This window comes from Microtus pennsylvanicus, chromosome 1 (genome assembly GCF_037038515.1).
Source record: "Microtus pennsylvanicus isolate mMicPen1 chromosome 1, mMicPen1.hap1, whole genome shotgun sequence".
Lineage (NCBI taxonomy): Eukaryota > Metazoa > Chordata > Mammalia > Rodentia > Cricetidae > Microtus > Microtus pennsylvanicus.
The window spans coordinates 218,164,731-218,184,647 of NC_134579.1; the positions used below are offsets into that span (position 1 = coordinate 218,164,731).

A 19,917-nucleotide genomic window follows, 5' to 3' on the forward strand; every position below is an offset into this window, starting at 1 on the left:
TTTTATTTTCTCTGTGCATGTATGAGTGCATTTGTGTGTGCCTGCTTTTTCTGGCGTGAGAGGATATCTCACAGACATGTACTTCTCCTACCTGTGGGTCCTGTGGTCTAATTCAGGTTGTCAGGCACCTTACTCACTCCCATTTCCCCACTCTTATATTTCCACTTTTTAAAGGTCAAACTGGAGGGTGTGGAATGTGTGGCTCAGTGCTCAAGAGCAGGTGCTGTTCTGGCAGAGGCCTTAGTGTGGTTCCCAGCACTGAGTCAGGCACTGTCTATGATGCCAGCTCGGGGCTTCTGATGGAGATACTACAAACACATGTTGTACATACATACATGCAGGCAAAATATCCATGTAAAATAAAAATGAAGCTTAACTTTATGGATTGGGAGTTTATTGAAAATTTGGATTGGATTTGGACTTAATCTTGAAATTGGAAGTTTTGACTGGTTTTAAAGATTCTTACTTTTAAAGCTGATCTGTTCTTTGGGTCATCACCATATGTAACCAGTCGTATTTAAAACAGCCCTAGTAACACAAGGGGGATCTGTTTAAGAATTCAGAACAGCCAGGCGGTGGTGGCGCACGCCTTTAATCCCAGCACTCAGGAGGCAGAGGCAGGCGGATCTCTGTGAGTTCGAGGCCAGCCTGGTCTACAAGAGCTACAGGAACCAAAAGCTACGGAGAAACCCTGTCTCGAAAAATCAAAAAAAAAAAAAAAAATTCAGAACATTTTAGCCCCACCTAGTGTTTTCATGAGGTCTTGCAATGTAGTATGTTAAACCTTTTATTATTATTATTATTTTGGTGAAGAGTAACTTTTCTTTTGGTTATAAGTTTGGAAACATATACTGTTAAGCTGCTTTGTTACCCATTTTATAGGTTAACAAAGTATTGATCATAGAGAAGTAGCCACCATATCTTACATCATTTACTTCTAAGCCTACAACAGTGTAAACATAAGAATATAAACACAAATCACCCTATGAACTGGTGGTTGGTGGGCTCCACTACTGTCCCTTTGTTTTTCATGTAACCCTCACTGGCCTGGAACTGGCCTCAAACTCAGGAGACCCGCCCACTTAACCTCCATTGGTCACTGTCACAGATCTGACACTTTGGACCAGATGCTATGGCTCAGAGTTAACATTTTTTTTTCTCCAGTGTGAGCACATATTGGCATGTGCTCGTTTAGGTAAAAAGATTCTTGAAGTTTCATGTGGTGTGTATGAAGGGTTTCTAGTTTCTCACCTTGAGTTGCAGGGTTTTTGTTGTTGTTTTGTTTTTAATTTATGTACTTGGGTATACATAATACATGTGTGCAGGAATGTAGCACAAGTCCAAGGTGACTTTGTACTGATTTAGACACCATCATATTATGATCTTTAGCTGTAAGAATCATACCTTCCTCACTACTCAGAATACAATAATGACATGCAAGTGCTTGGTGCATCAAGACTATAGTATATAAATAATTCACAAACCAGTGTATCATCACACATCTCTGAAATACCCAAACTGATGACTTGAAGACAGTTACATGCAGAAAGCTAATGATTATTTTGGCCTTTAGTAAAAAACTTCTTAGAAGTTACTATTCAGAGCATGGTATTGCTTTATGTTGCAAGATATTTTATTTTCTTAGAGAATTATATAGAGGAATTTCTAATAGAAAGGTTGTTTGAATTTCAGCTTTGCTTGCTTGTTTTAGTCTATTAATCAAGCTTTGAAATTAAACCATGTAGTTCTCAGATGTTAGGACAATCCATAAGTAGCCACTGCCTTATTCTTATTGACCTACAGACACCTTTAGTCTCCTTTTCCTCTTAGATTGGGACCGGTGTATTGTATTTACTACTTTTTATATATAAAGAGATAGTTCCAGGACAGTCTCCAAAACTATAGAGAAACCCTATCTTGAAAAAAACATTATATATATTTAGTTTAAGAAATATATATGTGTGTGTATATATATATATATATATATATATATAGTTTAAGAAAAACTGTATATATAGTTTTTCTTGCCTCAGCTTGGTTCCTATTGAAAATACGATTTTTTTTGTATTATTTTAAGGTTTTTATTATTTTCTTGATGTGTATAAGTGTTTTGCCTCCATGTATGTCTGTACCTGGTGCCCGGAGAAGCCAGAAGAGAGTGTTAGATCCCCTAAAATTGGAGTTGCAGATGGTTGTGAGCTATTTGGTTGCTGGTAATTGATCTCAGACTCTCTGCAAAGAGCAGCAAGTACTCTTAACCATAGAGCTATCTCTCCAGCCCCAGTTTTTTGTTATGAACATGTGGTTTTAAAAACAGTACTTACTCTGGGAGTGTTTGGTATACTTCCTAATAAGGAAAGATCGCATATTTACTGTCACTTTGTTTTAAAGTCTATATTCCAAAATAAGTTTATTAATGGTCTTTGAACATTGGAATACTTATCTCTCTTGCTGTGTTAAGAGTACTACCTTGTTGGTTGAAATTTAATTTTTATATATTTTTTTTTCATTCAATAGAGCTGTTCAGGAGACAACCTTTGATTTGGGAGGAGATATTCACAGTGGGACAGCATTGCCAGCAAGCAGGGTAGGTGATTATGGATTCGTGACCTGATCTTCTTGAGGGTTGGATGTTATAGGACACCCAAGAACAGAAGCTCCTTTGTAAAGACTTGACTTCACAGTAGCTTCTCTGCTGTATCTGCTCACTCAGTGGTACATAAATGAAAGGTAGCTAGCTGTCCCCTTTTCCTGATGTCAGAATACAGTGCCTTCTCTTTCCAGTGGGGTAAGTGTGGTGCCTGTGCTGCTGCCATGTGTAACTAACCTCCGAGGATAATGTGCCCTTGCTCCTTCCTTTACTACCCTTGATACGATACTGGATGTAAGTCGCTCTTCATTCCTGCATATACAAGTTATTTCTCTCTTCCTCTTGGTGATCTATTCCTGGATTAAAGTCACTGTAAAACTTGGTGAGTTGAAACAGCAGCCTTTTCATTTATTGATAATTGTACGAACTGGTTTGAGTTTACTAGGGCAGCTGGTTTACTGGTCTTGCTACTGGTCCCTCATGTGACTCCAGTCATTTTTTCTGACTTTTATTGGTTGAAGCAAGTCAGAGCCAGATTAAAGGGGAAGAGGTCTTCTTGAGATGTGGTATATTGGAGACCATGATTCAACTAAGCTGGGAACATTGTCATACATATCAAAATATGACATAGGTTCTACTAATTCAGTTTGCTGATTTCCTCCAGTCTCTGTCCCCATTGTGCTACTACACAGTTCTTTGCATAATTTCTTGAAAGAATCGCCTGAGGTGACTGTTCATATATTCTAAGGTTTGTTGCTTATACCAGGCTCCTGCCTTCTGCTGTGTTTTCTGTGTTCTTGTTAAAATAGTGTCTACTTATAACCACTCTTTGATACGTACTCTTCTGCTTCCAGGGTTGCTGTGTCTTTATTCCTGGGTCATGGCTTGGTGGTTCTTTCTCTGTTATTAGCTTCTGATAGTTAACTAAGCTGTCAGATCCAGGGCCCTGCCTCTTCTATGTATCATGTTCCCTTGGTGACCTTGCCATGTTGCCTAAGATTATACCATTTGATGGTCACTTTCCCCTAAGTGTGCCCTTGACCCTAGTCTCCCCAAACTGAAATCTTCAGAGATTGGTTGGTTGGCTTTCTATTATGTATCTGATAGGTATTTCAAATTTAACATAGCTTATTAAGCATATCTTTTGTTTTTTCTTAAACTTATTTCTCATCTTTTTTCATTTTAGTAAGTTATATCACCAACCATGGCTTTGCGCAGCTGAAGTCTGTCTCAAGTTGCCTTTGCTTTCTTTCCTTTGCACAACTCCTGTATGAGGGCTGTCATATCCTGTTTCTCTGGCTGTGATGCATCCACATGCCTCTGTGTAACTTACTTATTAGTGCTCAGTACTCACGTAAAGGACAGTGCAGTTTTGTGAGCAGCAGTTCCTCTCAGTATTACTGGCCAGTCCTTGCTGGCTGTCATTGCTCTTGAATTTTAGAGACATGCATTTGGTTCTGTTGGAGCCCTGCTGTCAGTCTGGTACCTTTCCAACCCACACAGCCTTCACCCTGTCTTTACAACTCCTGATACTGTGATTTCTCTCCTTCCATGGGTATTATGAGAAGTATCTTCCCCTCCCCCTTCATACTCTGTTCTTATGTGTGCCCTCTTCTCTCATCTGAGTCTCTTATTCTTTGTTTTTACATGGTCCTTTCTTGTCTTAGCCCATCCTCCTGATGAGGTCATTCTTGAGCAGCGTCCAGTCATACTACTACATGTAAGACTTTTGTGTAACTATTTTTACTACCTGGTATCTCTGCTTGCTAACTGATTATGTGACCTGTGAACTCTGGACACAGGGATCCTGCTTCATGAATTATTGTTGTACCTCTAATGCTTTGATTAGTGCCATTCAGCAACAGAACCTTGGCACACACAAGTGAATAAATACTTGAGAGGCCAAGCAGACATTCTCTTGTAAGAATGTATATTCAACATAGAGGGAAAATGAAAGTCCATTGCCCAGAGTATATAGGTGACTCTTGCTAACATTGCAGACCCTTTCCAGAGTACTTAGGTCATAGGGAGGCAAGTGTGCCGGTTTTTTTGTGTTCACTTATGTGTTTCAACTGAACTATTAGACTTTTGTCTGTCTGCATACCTTTCTGTACTGTTAATTGTGAGCGTTTTTTTCTTAAGTCACTTAAAAATAATTCTTTAGTATACAAGCATATAAACATATCCTAATTTATTTTTCCATTGCCATTACTGGTCATTTATAAGTTTTTGGTTTTTTTTTTTTTTAAGTTTTAAAGCCTAAAAATAGTGCCATCTGCTGGCCAGTTTTATTTTTGTGAATGTAACTTGGGGAAGTAAAATGACTTTTCTTTCAAAATCATTTTGTCTTTGTATTTTGTTGCTAAAGTCTATTCCTTGCTATTTGGGAAAAAAAAAGGTTGTTTTTCATGTTCTTTTATTCACTGCTGTGAGCCTTTGGCCCAGTGTCCTACGTGTTTCTGAACTATCTGTTCTGTGTCCTCACTTTCCCTGCATAGCAGCGCCACATCTGATTTCTGCCTGCAGCGCCAAGTGTGAAGCTTGCCTGGCTGGTGTGTGAGGTATTCTAAAACCCTGTGGCTTCCTTTGGAACAGAGCACGACTAGACTGGACAGTGACAGGATGTCCTCTGCCTCCAGCACCGCTGAGCGAGGGATGGTGAAACCAATGATCCGACTGGACCAGGAGCAGGATTATCGCCGAAGAGAAAGCAGGTAACTCACTGTGACTGTGTGAGAGAAGTGAGCACCCCTAGAAGGCTTTTGGGGTAAAGATTGCCGGATTTCTAGATTTAGCCAGCCGCTTTAGAAAGTTTGCTAGGCTTTTATGAGTATTTTTATATTACTGAATTGAAGAAGAATAAAATGACTGTTTAGTAATTGCATTTCTTCCTTTCCACAGAGTAGCCTTGCTGATACAGGTACATTGAGTTTCACTTTCTCTTTTAAATTGGCTGCTCTATAGCATATAGAGAAAGGAGTTTTCGTAACATTTTAGTATGTGATCATTTTTATAAAGAAAATTATTGTATCCATCTCTAGAAGAAATTAAAAATATATAAAGACAAAAATAATTTTGGAGAGACATTTCTGTGTCCCAGACTCTCATGTGGTCTGTCTCCCTGCTGAGGCAGTGAGTTACTTTCCTTTACATTGTTGCCTCATTTTTCATAGCATGGAGCTTCTCTGCTTTCTATTTTCTTTTATGCTTTTTAATATGTTACCTTCTTCATAAATCAGGATTCTCTTAAGTATGTAGCAGACTGTGTCCCACGTGATCACTGTTACGTGACACCATAGGACTTAGAGCCATAGAAGCCACAGATGGGGAGAAGGAAACATGGTATGAACTCTGTATGTTGCTGGCAGGGAGCTGAGAATACTATTGACCTGTTACAGGGTTTTGAAGAAGGTGTTCTTTCTGTTCTTGTCAGAGATCCAGACAGATGGTTAGCAGAAGCAGAGTTCCCTACAGTTAGAGTCAACGGTCAGTTCAGTCGTAGGCCATAAAAAGCCTTGTTACTTTGCCATCCTCCAGCAATGGGCTCTGTGTATCACAGGATTATTAATAAATTCGGTCCAATAATGAAATATGTGCTTATCAGCAAATATAATACTTTTCTTCTGGGGTTTTTGACTATTCATGTAAGATTTTTTGGGAGGGGCAGTGTGATTATTAGGTGTCATAAAAGGTAGTTTTCTCTCTGTGTTTACACTTGTTTTAGGTGGTATAGAGTAATAGATTATGGTGTCTGCCATGGTGAAGGGTTGAATCAGTGTTGGTTCTCTTCTTGATTTGCTTGTCCTGGTGTTATAGTCCTCGGTGGCCTTGGATCTCAGTATGTGTGTCAGACATATCTGTCTCTACCTCCCAAGGGTTGGGATTCAAGGTGTGCTACCACATTTGGCATGAGTTGGTATTATAATGACCACAGTCATGTGGCTATATGTGATGGAGAAATGTGACTATTCACTTAGGTGGGAAGGAGAGACAAACCATGTAAATAAGTAAATATGTTCTGTTATAACAAAATAGCCATGTGAAGGCTAATTAAGATTATTTCTAATAAAAACATTTTGATAATTTCATGCAAGGCAAGGCTAGTACTAAAAGTTTTATTATTTACTCTAGGGATGTTGTTTGTTGATATTAAGACAGGATGGAAACAGAAAAGCTTTCTTCTAATTCCTTATTCACTTTTCACATTGATAATGCTGAAATTAGTAGTGCTTAACTGGCATAGTGTAAAGTCTTAGTCATTTTAACAAATAGGTTTAAAATTAGAATTTTAAGCAAGTGCAAACATCCTTTTGAGTGATGGGAGTGACTTTTTTTAAAAATAATCACCAACATTTTTTCCCTTTTCCAGCTAATATAAACCCTTTAATAAATTTATTAAAACAATGAAATGAATAACATATAGTTTATGCAAACTAATTCTTTTAAAAATTTGAAACTGCCTGCAAGGCAAGGTGGTTATACATTGTTAATTGTGGAGGCAAGCAGGTCTATGTGAGTTTATGAGTTTGAGGCCAGCCTGATCTACATAGTGATTCCATGCCGGCCAGGGCTTTATGGTGAGACCATGTCTAAAAAAAACAAAACAAAAAAAGTACACTTTTAGTATAAGATCTATATTGAAATAATCATGCTTTTAAATGATTATTTTCCCAAATTCTTAAGGTAAACTCAAATTGTTAAATTACAGACTGGAATAAACATTAAATAATGTAATTTAATGGAAAGAATTTTAAAATGATAATAGTTTGTGTTAACTTACATTGTGTTCTGTTTTTCTTTAGAGTGTGTGCGTGCATGTACATATATATGTGTGTTACAAGGTGCTGGGATTCAAACTTGATTCTCAGCATTTTTTTTTAAACTTTTAAGTAATTTCTCCAGTCCCTTGGTATTCTTTTATTTTTGTTCATCTTTCCATGCTGTGAGAGGATGCGGAGAAGGGAGCTGTTTCCAATGGAAGAGAATATTTCAGTTAGCTGGTCTGCAAACACTAGAAACCTGTATCTTCTCACTGTTACCTGAGCTGGGTGGCTTAGATCCTTGTCTTCAACATGCAGTGCTCATTAATAATCCAGACACGTGGGTCTTACCTGCCTTCTGTCCAGTCTTCTGAATGTGTGACTGGGGGAACCGAAGGGGCTCTCTAGCTGCTGCCTATGGGGTAGCACTTCAGAACTCCACGTGGAAACAAGTGGTTGACCTTACTTTAAGGCAATTCAAGTGATGTCAGTTTTTCTTTTAGAACCCAGGATGCGGTTGGGCCTGAGCTGATCCTGCCTGCCAGCATTGAATTCAGGGAAAGCTGTGAGTCCTTTTAGATCCTGCTACTAGTGAATGAGTTCTTGTTCCACTTTCTCCAGATGACATTCAGACTTCTGTTCATTTTTCTTCTTTCCTAAAATCTTCTTACAGCGGAAGATTCTTTTTTGTCTGCCATTATAAACTATACCAATAGCTCTACAGTTCACTTTAAGTTGTCGCCAACATATGTGCTGTACATGGCATGCCGGTATGTATTGTCCAGCCAGCACAGGCCCGACGTCAGCCCTGCAGAGCGCACACACAAGGCCATCGCTGTTGTCAACAAGATGGTGAGCATGATGGAAGGGGTCATCCAGGTGAGTGTGCGCCCAGCAAGCCTGCTGGGAAATGGTAGCCGTCTTGTTAGTTTCTGTGATATTTCTAAAGTTCTGAATGCAAGTTTGCCTCGATAGCCTAGGAGTCTTTTTAATAAAATAAAATAAAGTGCATAGCTTTTAAAGTCAAAAGTAAATAAAAACTTCTTAAAACTTTTCTGGAAATTTTAGAATAAATGAAGATAAATTATATGTTGCAGCACAATCATCTTAAAATTAGTCTCTGAGAAAGTGCTGAGGTGATGGTCAGTTTTCTTTGAGTTTTCTCTAAATTACTGAAGTGAATCCACACAGTGTATGTGTGCAGCTCTACCTTGAGAATGTCTCCAGTGCCAAGAGGGTAGCTGTCCTCCCTTCCACAGGCGATGGTGTCTGTTTCAGGCACTTGCTTCTCTCTGACGAGCTTGCTGTAGTGTTGGGAGTGTGTAGTTGTGACCTCTAGATGTAGGGCTGCCGGGTTTGAGGGTGAACTTCCCTGGGGACGGACTTCTTTCACAGCCCTGCTACTCACAATCCATAGTGGATAAAATTGGCACAGCCGTTTTTTTATATTTAGGTGGTTTGGGGATTTAATTGTAAATGTTATTATAAGTAAGTTTATAGACTTGAAACTTTTTCAAACTTAACCAGTGCCTTTACTCAGCTAAGAAAGTAATAATGCAATGTTAAATACTTTGGTTAAATGGTTCGATGATTTAAAAAAAAAAATCCTGGCAGTATAATTTGTGGGAAACTGAGATGGTCTTTTAATACTCTCAGAGTTGTTTTTATTAAAAAGCCAACAGTTTTCCACAAATGTTTCTTTTACATATGAGTGGCTAGCAACAGTAGGAGTTTGATGGACTTGTCCAAGCTAAGGAATAGATAAAAAGGAAGTCACTTTATCTGGATATTTTGTTATTCTGGTATCATCACTTTATATATAAACAAACAAATGTCCTTTTAAGTTATCATTCATAGTCATTGTCTGTCTCTTGCCATGTGTGGACTGTGGTACTTCAACCACCAAACCTCCTTTTGAGACCTTGTCCTTGCTGTTGTCTGCTAGTGAGGACTTTGCTGTCTAGGAAAGGCTTTCAAACATCAGAATAGGTTCATTGAAAAACACTCTGTTGGTGGAAACATTACGACAGCAAGTAATTTGAAGAAGTAATTTAAATTCTATTTTTAGAATTTATTCCCTTTAGTATAGCTGTAATATGAATTCTCTGTGTACTCGTAAGATTTTCTGCTTTTATTTTGACTGTTTTTCCTGGTCTTTTCATTCTCATTCTCATAATTAATTCAGGGGAATGGGCTCCTTTACCTTTAAGTAGTAAGTCCACAGTATCATTTTAAAAAGCGTTTGGAAGTCCTTCCTTTGCATGTCTTCCAAATAAATCAGTATGTTCATTTGTGTTTTATTATGACATCATCTTTATCATCTATAAAATTCAGTTGTACAAATGTTAAGAACATGAAACCAACCCTTTATGTCAAATAACTTGGGAATAACTAAGTGTCGTACCTCATGTCGTACCTTCATGTTAGTGTTTTAATTTTTTTAAACTATCATGATTGTTTACAAGTTTCTTTCTCTCGTTCTGCTTGATTTCCCCTCGTCTGTTTTTCTCCAGGAAGTAGACCAGGTTGATCAGGTAGGAAATGCTGCTGGGAGCTGATCCTAGCTGTGTTGGCTTAGCTGAGTTTCTCATGCTGCTTCCATTACAAATATGATCCTACAAAACCTGGACTGAGCAGTTCATAACCCTCATTCAGCAACTGAAACATGCAGTACTAAAATCCTTTTTGACTGTGCAACTTTATCAGCATTTCATAATTTCTGCTTAATGCACTTCAGTGTGGATATGAAATGACAAAAGTTCTGTTTCTTCTCTATTATTTATCCTTGGTTCCTATTCTTTGGATCTCATCTAAGGTTGCCTGGCCTGCAAATGTGGTCGGGAGAGGACGTGATAGATCAGTACTTGATACTGAGTTGCATGGTGTCCAAGCCAGTGACTACAAGTATCAGGGTGGCTGTGGGTAACCATGGATACATGTGTGTATGATACACAGATTACCAGATAATGCATAATCTTCAATTTGATTTGGTAATACATGATATCTCCATTCTTGACTGATTCTGCAAATTACGTCTAATTAGACCAGTATGTCAGTGTCCATGCATCCCGAGATGCTGCAGTGGTCATTTACTTCCATTGCTCTGCATGACCTAAATTTCTTTGCAAGTATCTGGTATCTGTGGTAAATACCTGGTGAAGATGGGAAGGTACTGGTCTATCTTGAGCTTTTCAGGAGCATTCCTATTTATTTCTAATTTTTCTAATGTTTGACATTGTTAATGGAAATGTTTTCTGTCCACAGAAACAAAAGAACATTGCCGGGGCACTTGCTTTCTGGATGGCAAATGCATCTGAACTTCTCAACTTCATCAAGCAGGACCGAGACCTTAGTCGGATCACACTAGATGCCCAGGATGTTTTGGCACACTTGGTTCAGATGGCATTTAAGTAAGAAACACATTCTGGAAAGAGTTAACTTATATGCTTCCTGTTCTGTTTTCAAAACTAATACTAAAGGTTTTCATTTAACTAATTGAAAATGCTTACCAAGAAGCTTGGGGAAATGTGCTGACTTAGAGCACGGCACTCTGGGACTCCATTCTAGTGTCCCAGAGTGTAGTTTTTGTTATTTTTAGTAGAAAATATTCTTAGAGAATAAAGATTGTCTCAATAAAAGGTCTTAACACTATCTGTGCAAACTTGCTAAGGTTATTAAAATTATGTATTTTCAGGTACTTGGTTCACTGTCTTCAGTCAGAGCTTAATAACTACATGCCAGCCTTTCTGGATGATCCCGAGGAGAACAGTCTGCAAAGACCAAAAATAGGTTAGGATCTGTGTGCCTTCCTCCACCATTTAACTTAATTTAACTTGGTATCTTTTGTTTTGTTTAGTTTTTAAGATTTTTAAAAAAATCTTTAAGTATATGTGTTTTTCGCTTGATTATTTGTACCATATAAGAGCTACAGAATCCAGAGAGGGTGCCAGGTTTCCTGGACTGAATTATAGGCTGTTGTGAGCCATCCTGTGGATGCTGGGAATCGAGGGAATTTACTGAGCCACCTCTCCAGTTTCTAGTTTTCTTTATTTTTTGATGCCACTGACCTTTGTCTGGTTATAGGCCCAGCAAACTTCTTCTGTACCATTCTGCTAAGGACTATGTTTTAATTTTTAAATTTTTTATGTATATGAGTTTTGACCTCGTGTATGTTTGTGTCTAGTGCCCACAGAGGCCAGACGAGGTCATGGAATTCCCTGGAACTAGAGTTACAGATGTCTGGGAACTGAACCTGGCTCTTCTGCAAGTGCAGCTAGTACTCTTAACTTCTGAGCCCCCTCTTCAGCCCTCAAATTTACCTTAATGTTGAATATATTGTTATATATTGAAAATATATATAAGGGTGTGGGGTTTTGTAAGATTTATTTATGTTAATATGTTTGTATGAGTGTATGCTGTGGGTGCCAGTACCCAAGGAGGCCAGAAGAGGGCATTAGAGCCCTAGAGTACCTGCAACTGGGAAAGGAACTTGGGTCTCCCAGAAGATCAGCAAGTGTTCCTAACCCTGTAGCCATCTTTCCAGCCCCAGGGTGGTTTCTTCAATGTCTTAATGGATTTGGAAGTCTTTGTAATAACTTCTAAGTTAATTTATGAATAAGTTTTGCTATGTTGGTAATACTTAAAAAGTCTTCTAGGTGAATTCATATTTGAATTGTGGTTAGTTAGTAACTGTATGTATTTAAGACTACATCCCTGCTTTTTGTTTGAATTTGACACTTATCAGTTAATTGTTTCAACTACCTATGTCTAAAGTTGGTATGACTCAGAAGGTCTGCAGTGATATCTGGTATCTGGACTTTTCTTCCGTATCCTGAACAGATGACGTGCTGCATACACTCACCGGAGCCATGTCCTTGCTGAGGCGCTGCAGGGTCAATGCTGCCTTGACCATCCAGCTGTTCTCCCAGCTCTTCCATTTTATCAATATGTGGCTGTTCAACAGATTGGTGACTGACCCAGATTCAGGCCTGTGTTCTCACTACTGGGGAGCAATTATCCGCCAGCAGCTAGGGCATATTGAAGCCTGGGCAGAGAAGCAGGGACTAGAGCTGGCAGCTGATTGTCACTTGAGCAGGATTGTGCAGGTGTGTACACGGTTGTACTCCATTCTCTGTGCTTCTCCCTCTTCCCTGTTAATGTATTTGTGGTGGATTTCAGATTTTATAATAGACAAGAACTTGGGTTCAGTAAAGCCTCAGTCTTTTTCTTGTCACGTATAGTCAGGCAATGATGTGGCAAAATCTTGGCTGCTGTAACAAAGCAGCTAAAACTAAATGTCTTAGCAGGCGTTTATTACCTCCCACTTCTGGAAACTAGAGCTCGGAACCCATGTGAGTACCTTTTGAGGGACTGTTACAGATCTGTTCTACCACCCTCTGTTGGCTTGCCCGGCGTAGGCATTTGTGGGACAGTTTTGCCGTCGTCTTTATGTGGCATTCTTGGGTACATGTCTGTCCAAGTGTCCGGTTTGTACAGGGGCACCAGTAGCACGGCCCTCCTTTTGTAACCAATGGTATATAAACAAGGTCCCTTTTCTGTAATGCTCGGGCCTCCAACATCACAATTTCAAGGGTCATTATTCACCCTATAACAAGGTGTATAAACAGTACGATAGCAATTTCATTGAAGTGTTTTTGTTGAGATCAGCAAGATATACTTTAGAAAGCCTTATGTGGAAGTATAGATGGTAATTAGTTAGCAAGTCATATTCTGCTTTCTTAACAGCTCTCAGAGAAAGCTTTAGATTCCAAAGTCTAGGAACTGCTTTTTATAACTAAGGGAATAAGTATGTGCAACCTCAAAACATACAACATTTAGAATCTTTTCTAATATATTAGCTTTTGTTTTTTATACCTTCATCTCCTCTAAAGGTATTCATTATCCTGAGGAACTAGTTAGCTCTCAACTTTTGTCAAAATTTGTATTAGCAAGATTCTCTTATTCCTATAATTGATCATCTGATTTACTGTATAAATATTCAGACTTTCAAAGAGACCTTTCTTTATAAGTGCATTGTAACCATTATACTTGGATCAAATTATGTTAAACATAAAAACTAAAGTAAATCCAAGAGGCTATTTTGAAGAACCTTCAAAAGTATGCTTGTAGTTTAATATGTGTTGCTAAATGTTAATGCCTCTTTATAAGCATTCTGCATTTCAAAACCAAATTAACAAGTTATTAGCTTAACGACTGTTAGAAAGGGTTTTCTGTTTGGTGTTACTGGGAATTTGAACTCAGGACCTCACATATGATGCTGAGTATGAGCTCTTCCACTAACCTACTCTCTCAGCCTTACTGAAAAAATATTTTTAGTATCATACTTTATAATATTTATTCTTTTAAATAGGCTACTACTTTGCTTACCATGGATAAGTATGTGCCTGATGACATTCCAAATATAAACAGCACATGCTTTAAGTTAAATTCTCTGCAACTTCAAGCCTTATTACAAAATTACCACTGTGCACCTGATGAGCCTGTTATCCCTACGGTAAGTGACTATTACCATGATACCATGTAGTGTGGGCATGTCTGCACAGGAAGGTTAGGATGAAGGGGGAAGAAAAGGAAAGCTTTCTCAGTGATGTGTCAGTAGTGAGCTTACCTAAAATTATCATAGGAGATCATTTTACTCTGAAGTCTTAGCTGTTCATTGCAAAGAATATAGATTATATAAGCATTTTAAGAAAGAAATTATTTAATTTGGGACATTGCTTCTTAGGAAATTTTTAGGAGGACTAGAGGAAAGGAAGTTTAAAGCACTGTGCTTAAGTTCTGGAGAGCCAGATCTGCTTTTAAAGCTTTAAGGATTCTTTTCATATACCGTATGTACATTCCTGCCATCAGCAACAGCATAAGTCTTCACTACCATAGCAGTCTTCCAGATTTCATACGTCAGTGTCTGATTGATAACAACAGTCTCACCCAAAAGAGAGCCTGGGGTTTTATGTATACTGGTCTCATACTGTAATAAGGACTTTATATCTATCCTTATTGACTGTGCCACAGATGTTACCCTCTTAAGTTAATACCTGGGAGAAATAGTTGAAATAGTTTCAGTCCGTGATCAGCTTGTTCCCTGATTATGGACTATAGTAAGAGAGAGGACATGATTGCAGAGAAGATGCTGTGAACGAGAGCTGTTTACTCCCTGCAGCCAGGAAACAGAACTCGTGGAGCTCTGTCCTTTGGTTATAACATGGTGTTGCCATCTTAAAATTAGAGGAGCTGGTAACCCACACTAGACCCTTAAGACACAGGATTGAGCCCACTAACATCGTGTAGTGGAATAGGGGGAGGACTCACAGGATTCCTTGTCCACCTGAAGACTATATGAACAAGTAACAATTTCTGGTGGTTGGTATACCTACCTATAAGTTGCCCATGCTGATTTTAATGGGTAACCCCGTTTAAATATTTACCATGCCAGGCTTGGGTAGAATCATTTTTTTTACCTGTTCTTTCTTTGCATATACAGGGTAAGTATATATGGACTCTTCAGTTTAAAAAAAAATTCAAATACAGGAAGGGGTCCATTAAAGATCAATCCTCACACCCACCCCACCCCCAACAACCTTTTTCCAGTTAGACCTAATTTTTCCTGGTTCCACCACTTCATGATAATCCATTCAAATTTTGAACTCGCCAACTATTAATCCATTAAAAAAGACAAGAGTCCTTTTGACCTAATCATTTCTCTAAAGCCTCACTTCTTTCATATGGGTAGCAAGCCCCCAATCCATAAACCTTTAGGTATGCTTCAGATCCAAGCCATACCATCTACCTCTGAGCCAACTGTGTCTAGATTATGATGGACAAGTGAAGTTCATTATTGAGTTGTAACAATAAAAGGCAGGTACAAAATAGCCAGCAGATGAAAATAACCCAGTTAGCAATACAGTACAGAAAACCATGTGACAGTGATGTGAGGAATGTTTCTACAATGAAGAAGGAATTGTGGTTGCCTCCACAATGTACATAAATATTATGATGCAGTTGTTGCAAAAGAAACTGTATGTGTATGCAAAATATATGCAGTGGCTTCCAGCTAGTTAATTTCAAGAACAGACAAAACTCTGTGACATTATAAGCCTGGGTAGTTGTTCCCTATATGGAAAAGGAAGATGGTGGTAGAGCCCAGGGCTGCTTTGCTCCTGGTACTGAAGTTGTGGGGGAAATGAGCTGGGATCTTCATTTTAATTAAGACATTTGAGCTTCACTATTCTCCACCCCCAGATGTGTGTGTATATGTGTGTTTCAGTACTGTATTTGGTAATATAAATTATCCATAGACCTTCCAATTCTGCAGCTCTTCTATTAATAGACTTCTAATCATAGATATTTTTTGTTATTGTTTTTTAATAGCTATTTCATAAAGTTTTCTGTATGGAATTTCATGTTCTATAAAAATAATTGTTTACAACTTAATGTGTGCAAATAAATCAACTTCTTTGGACAAGAGAAGAACATCTTTTGCTTTTGGGGGGGGGGTTGTTGTTTTGTTTTGAGACGGTTTCTCTGTGTAGTGTAGCCCTGGCTGTCCTGTCCTGGAACTCATTTTGTAGACTAGGCTGGCTTTGAACTCAGAGACTTGCCTGCCTCCTGAGTGCTGGAATTAAAGTTGTGCGCCACCACTGCCCAGCGAGAATATCTTGTGGTAAAACAGTGTTTTAAAGCCATATGTAGTTGCGAGTTAATCAGCCTCTTGTTCTGTCTTTAAGTATTGTGTGTTGGGTGTGTGACTACCTTGTGGAGCCAACACTCTGTATCCGGTTGAGTGTGCTCTCCCCGAGGTCATGTCTGTGACACAGCAGAGTACTTCCCGTTGGTCAGAATCTCTTGATGAGTCAGTATCTGTTTTCTGCAGGATCTCATAGAAAGTGTTGTGGCTGTTGCTGAGAACACAGCTGATGAGCTTGCCCGCAGTGATGGCAGAGATGTTCAGTTGGAGGAGGACCCTGACCTACAGCTACCTTTTCTTTTGCCAGAAGATGGATATTCCTGTGATGTCGTCAGAAACATTCCAAATGGTTTACAAGAATTTTTAGACCCTCTGTGCCAGAGAGGTAAATACCACTTGTCATACCTCAGTTGGTGCACGCAGCTGGGTTCGAGGTAGCTTTGCACTGGCTCTCTGAATGACAGGCCTATGGAACTGTGCCTAAGGAAACTGTGTTCCTATGACTCAAGAGAGTTTCACTGAGATGAAAGATCTCTCATGCCCAGACACCACCCGTGTGGGTGTGTTGTGTTCCTTGATTGAGCACCTGCTCTCTTCCCACACGGTGCCATAACAAGGGACCTTTGATTATACCTTTGTCCTGGCAGCACAGGCTCCCAGCGTTCTGAGAGATCCTAGCTCACTGCCCGCCATCCAAACTGTCATGGGCTGGTCACCCTTTCTTCCTTTCCGTTCCTTCCTCACAAAGTGGACTAAGAGGTGTGACACTGGACAGGTTGCCTGTTGAGGGAGGCTCTGAGTGTCCAGTGTCCTGTCACAGCTTCTAGGGCTACCACCTCAGGCAGACACAGTGTAGCCGTCTCCAGTTTTTGCCTGACTGCCTCTGTGACATTTAATATACAGTTTTGCTGGTATATGACACTTAGAAAAAACTTTTTCTTTTAAGTGGGCTTTGAGGGAAGACAAATTTTAATCTACTCTGCTACATTTTTTATGATGTAGAGAATAACAGATGAGTAGGAACGTAGACCCAAAGATTAGGGGTTCAATTAAATGACAAATAGTAAGCCTAGTGAAGGGACTGTGGCCATAGATAAATGTAGTGTGTGAGTTTTTTTAAATTTCAGTGACTGTTTCACCACAAAAAATATGTTTTAGATCTTCAGAAGTATAGTGATGAAAAAAAATCATTACATTGAAAGACTACCTCTTTGCATGGACTCTGTGTTGTTGGCACAGCAGTTTGTGCTTTAGTTCTCCTAGCATGTCTGCTGTGCTCAGACACAAAGTCCAAGGTTGGGGAAGCAGAGCTGAGGTCATTTAGGAAAACTGTGATATTTGAAGGAGAGTGAATGTGTTTAGGCCCGAAAAACACTCATTCATGGTACAGGTAGACCTGTATCCAGATAGGGAAATTGAGCCCTGCTGCAATAGTGTGAACATTCTAGGCATGCATCTTTAACAGAAACTTAAGCCTACATTGGGAACACAGTAAAGAAGCTTGACTGCTTGCTGAAAATCTACTTAAAGGTGTGTTTCTATGTGTGCATCTCAGCAGAGCAAGTCAATAGCTACTTTATCCCCAGGAGTGAGTCTTATCTATTACTTCTGTTGATAGGCTGTCGAGCTGCTCATGAGAGAGACGTGTCTAGAGATGCTTCCAGAGGCTTTTCCATCAAGACTGTACAGAGCCAGGGACTAGGGTGCTAGTTTGTTGTAAAGAGGTGTGAGCATTATGCCTTCCCCATGAAGCTGTGTCTGAGGGTTGTATCTTATCTTCCAGAGCATGTGTAAGTCTTCTCTTCCCAGTGGTGGTATGAATATTGTCTTCACAGTGCTGAGTTACTGTAGCTTTGGTTTGGCTGGGCTTCCTCAGTCCTGTCCATACTCACCTAGGCATGCTTCATGCTGACACTCAGAAACGTGATAATTACTGTTTTGTAAATAAGTAAGCTAGAAGACTCATCTGCTCCGACTTTGCACTGGACATAATTTATAATGTGCCGGTTTTGTCTTGTGCACCATGGGTATTTGCCAGCATGGAAACTGTGAGGTCTTAACTTGACGAAGAGTTTCCTTCATATCTTCCCCTAGGCTCTCTTGGATAAGTGATCTGAGGCCAGTTGGTATTTCATTCTGGTTTTGACAACCATGTATTATTTCATACATGTTGGATGTTTATAGTTCATTCAGCCTAGCACACAGATGCCTTTAAAAGGTGTAAAGTGGCTGAGTATTTGACATCAGTGTTTCTTGATTCTTTACACTCTACTCTTGGTAAACGGATTAAAGTACTACTGTGCACTCTCAGTACCCACCCCACACCAGCCCAGCCCATTCCGGGGTATGATGAGTGCCTCAGGCTGTGACAAACCCATTGCCATGAGCATTGTGGAAACTGGGCATTTGAAAATCTAAAACATTGTTTACAGTTATTGAAATTTCAGATTTTTAATAGCGTTATAGTTATCTAAAACATGAGGAAGTAAAACAAATTCTGGTTACATATCAATGAAAGCGCTGCATTGAAACATTTTTAAAGTGAAATTACATTATATTTTTTATTCTAGCTGATGCTCTTTATATTTCTCCTTCCTTCTTCCACAAGTACATGTCTGATAACAGCAATCTAAATTATATTCCATTGATAAAACACTAAAGCAGGGAAGACTCTGGACTGCTAGGCTTCAGACATGCAGCTGTCCGCATATGGTGAGACCTTGAGCAACACTGGGTGTTCACGACAAGAAGAATTATGGAAAACTTATGTAATATTATTTTGTCAAAAATAACTGAGGACTATAAAATAAAATTTAAATTAAGATGAGATGGCTTTGAATAAAGGTCTTCATATTTTAAATATGTTCTCTATCCTGAATAAGGATATCAGAAATACTTTGGTGGGAGTATCGGGGATCCAGCTAAGGCAGGGGGATCATGAGCTTGAGGCTAGTCTAGGCTACAAAGTAAGTTCAAAGCTCCTGCCTCAGAAAACAGCAAAACAGAACCATTCTTTAAGACTTTAAATGCACACGAGCTGAGGAAATGTGTACAAAATGTTGTGAGAAAGGACTCGCCCAACCCAGGGTATGCAAGTTAAGTGGTCTGTAGTGTAAGACATTCAACCCAGCCTGGTGTTACAGGTTGGCAGCCCATGTCTGTGTTGTTCTCTGGTTCCTTATGCCTTTCTTCTGCTAAACAAATGTGTATGTCATTGAGGGTTTTCCTTTCGGGTGGGATGTATAGTTCTGTAAGACTGTATTTACAGAGCAGTCCACCAATTTTCATAAAAAGAAAAATGGTTTAAATTAGTAATCTGTCTTGTTTTCCTTGTTGAAAATTGTGTGGGATTAAGTATGTCTTATCTGTCTTATAATAGTTATTTCTTTTTAGGATTTTGCAGGTTGATTCCTCATACACGTTCACCAGGTACTTGGACGATATATTTTGAAGGTGCAGATTATGAAAGTCACCTTATGCGTGAGAACACAGAACTGGCAAGTATTTGAGGTTGGGATGGAGTAAAATATGAAATGTTCATAATGACTTCGGAGATATATAATTTATTCTTTGCGTACATAGAATGTTATGATGGAAAATTATAAAATGATTTTCTAATACCAATTTGATTCAAACATTTTAAAACTTTGATTTGTAAAAACACATGCATTTACTTCCTGAGCCAGGTCTGTACAGTTTTGTGTAGTAAGATAAATAGTTCTGTAGCAATAAAGAATATTTATGATAACACTTAAGGCAGCCTACATACATATTTTTGGAACATATAAGTATAATAACTTTGAACAGTTTTATTACAAAATATTTTTCAGTGGAAAAAATATTTCATTCTTTTCTACTGATTT

General features: G+C 38.9%; 1 protein-coding gene across 18 annotated transcripts in view; it reads left to right on the top strand.

The window, feature by feature from the left end:
- Positions 1-19,917, top strand: part of Afdn (afadin, adherens junction formation factor) — a 123,838-nt gene that overhangs the window by 63,963 nt on the left and 39,958 nt on the right. For 12 of the 18 annotated variants that reach the window (XR_012908164.1, XM_075951359.1, XM_075951366.1 and 9 more), the window contains 11 exons: positions 2,518-2,587; positions 5,186-5,304; positions 7,854-7,915; positions 8,024-8,229; positions 9,864-9,884; positions 10,615-10,760; positions 11,045-11,139; positions 12,190-12,455; positions 13,721-13,864; positions 16,241-16,439; positions 19,448-19,551. Coding sequence is in view for 17 of the 18 variants with exons in the window: in XM_075951359.1 (XP_075807474.1) it covers positions 2,518-2,587; positions 5,186-5,304; positions 7,854-7,915; positions 8,024-8,229; positions 9,864-9,884; positions 10,615-10,760; positions 11,045-11,139; positions 12,190-12,455; positions 13,721-13,864; positions 16,241-16,439; positions 19,448-19,551 (1,432 nt within the window). In the remaining variant the exon portion in view is untranslated. The remainder of the gene's footprint in view (positions 1-2,517; positions 2,588-5,185; positions 5,305-7,853; positions 7,916-8,023; positions 8,230-9,863; positions 9,885-10,614; positions 10,761-11,044; positions 11,140-12,189; positions 12,456-13,720; positions 13,865-16,240; positions 16,440-19,447; positions 19,552-19,917) is intronic. The other 6 variants (XM_075951327.1, XM_075951336.1, XM_075951257.1 and 3 more) reach the window with 1 other exon arrangement.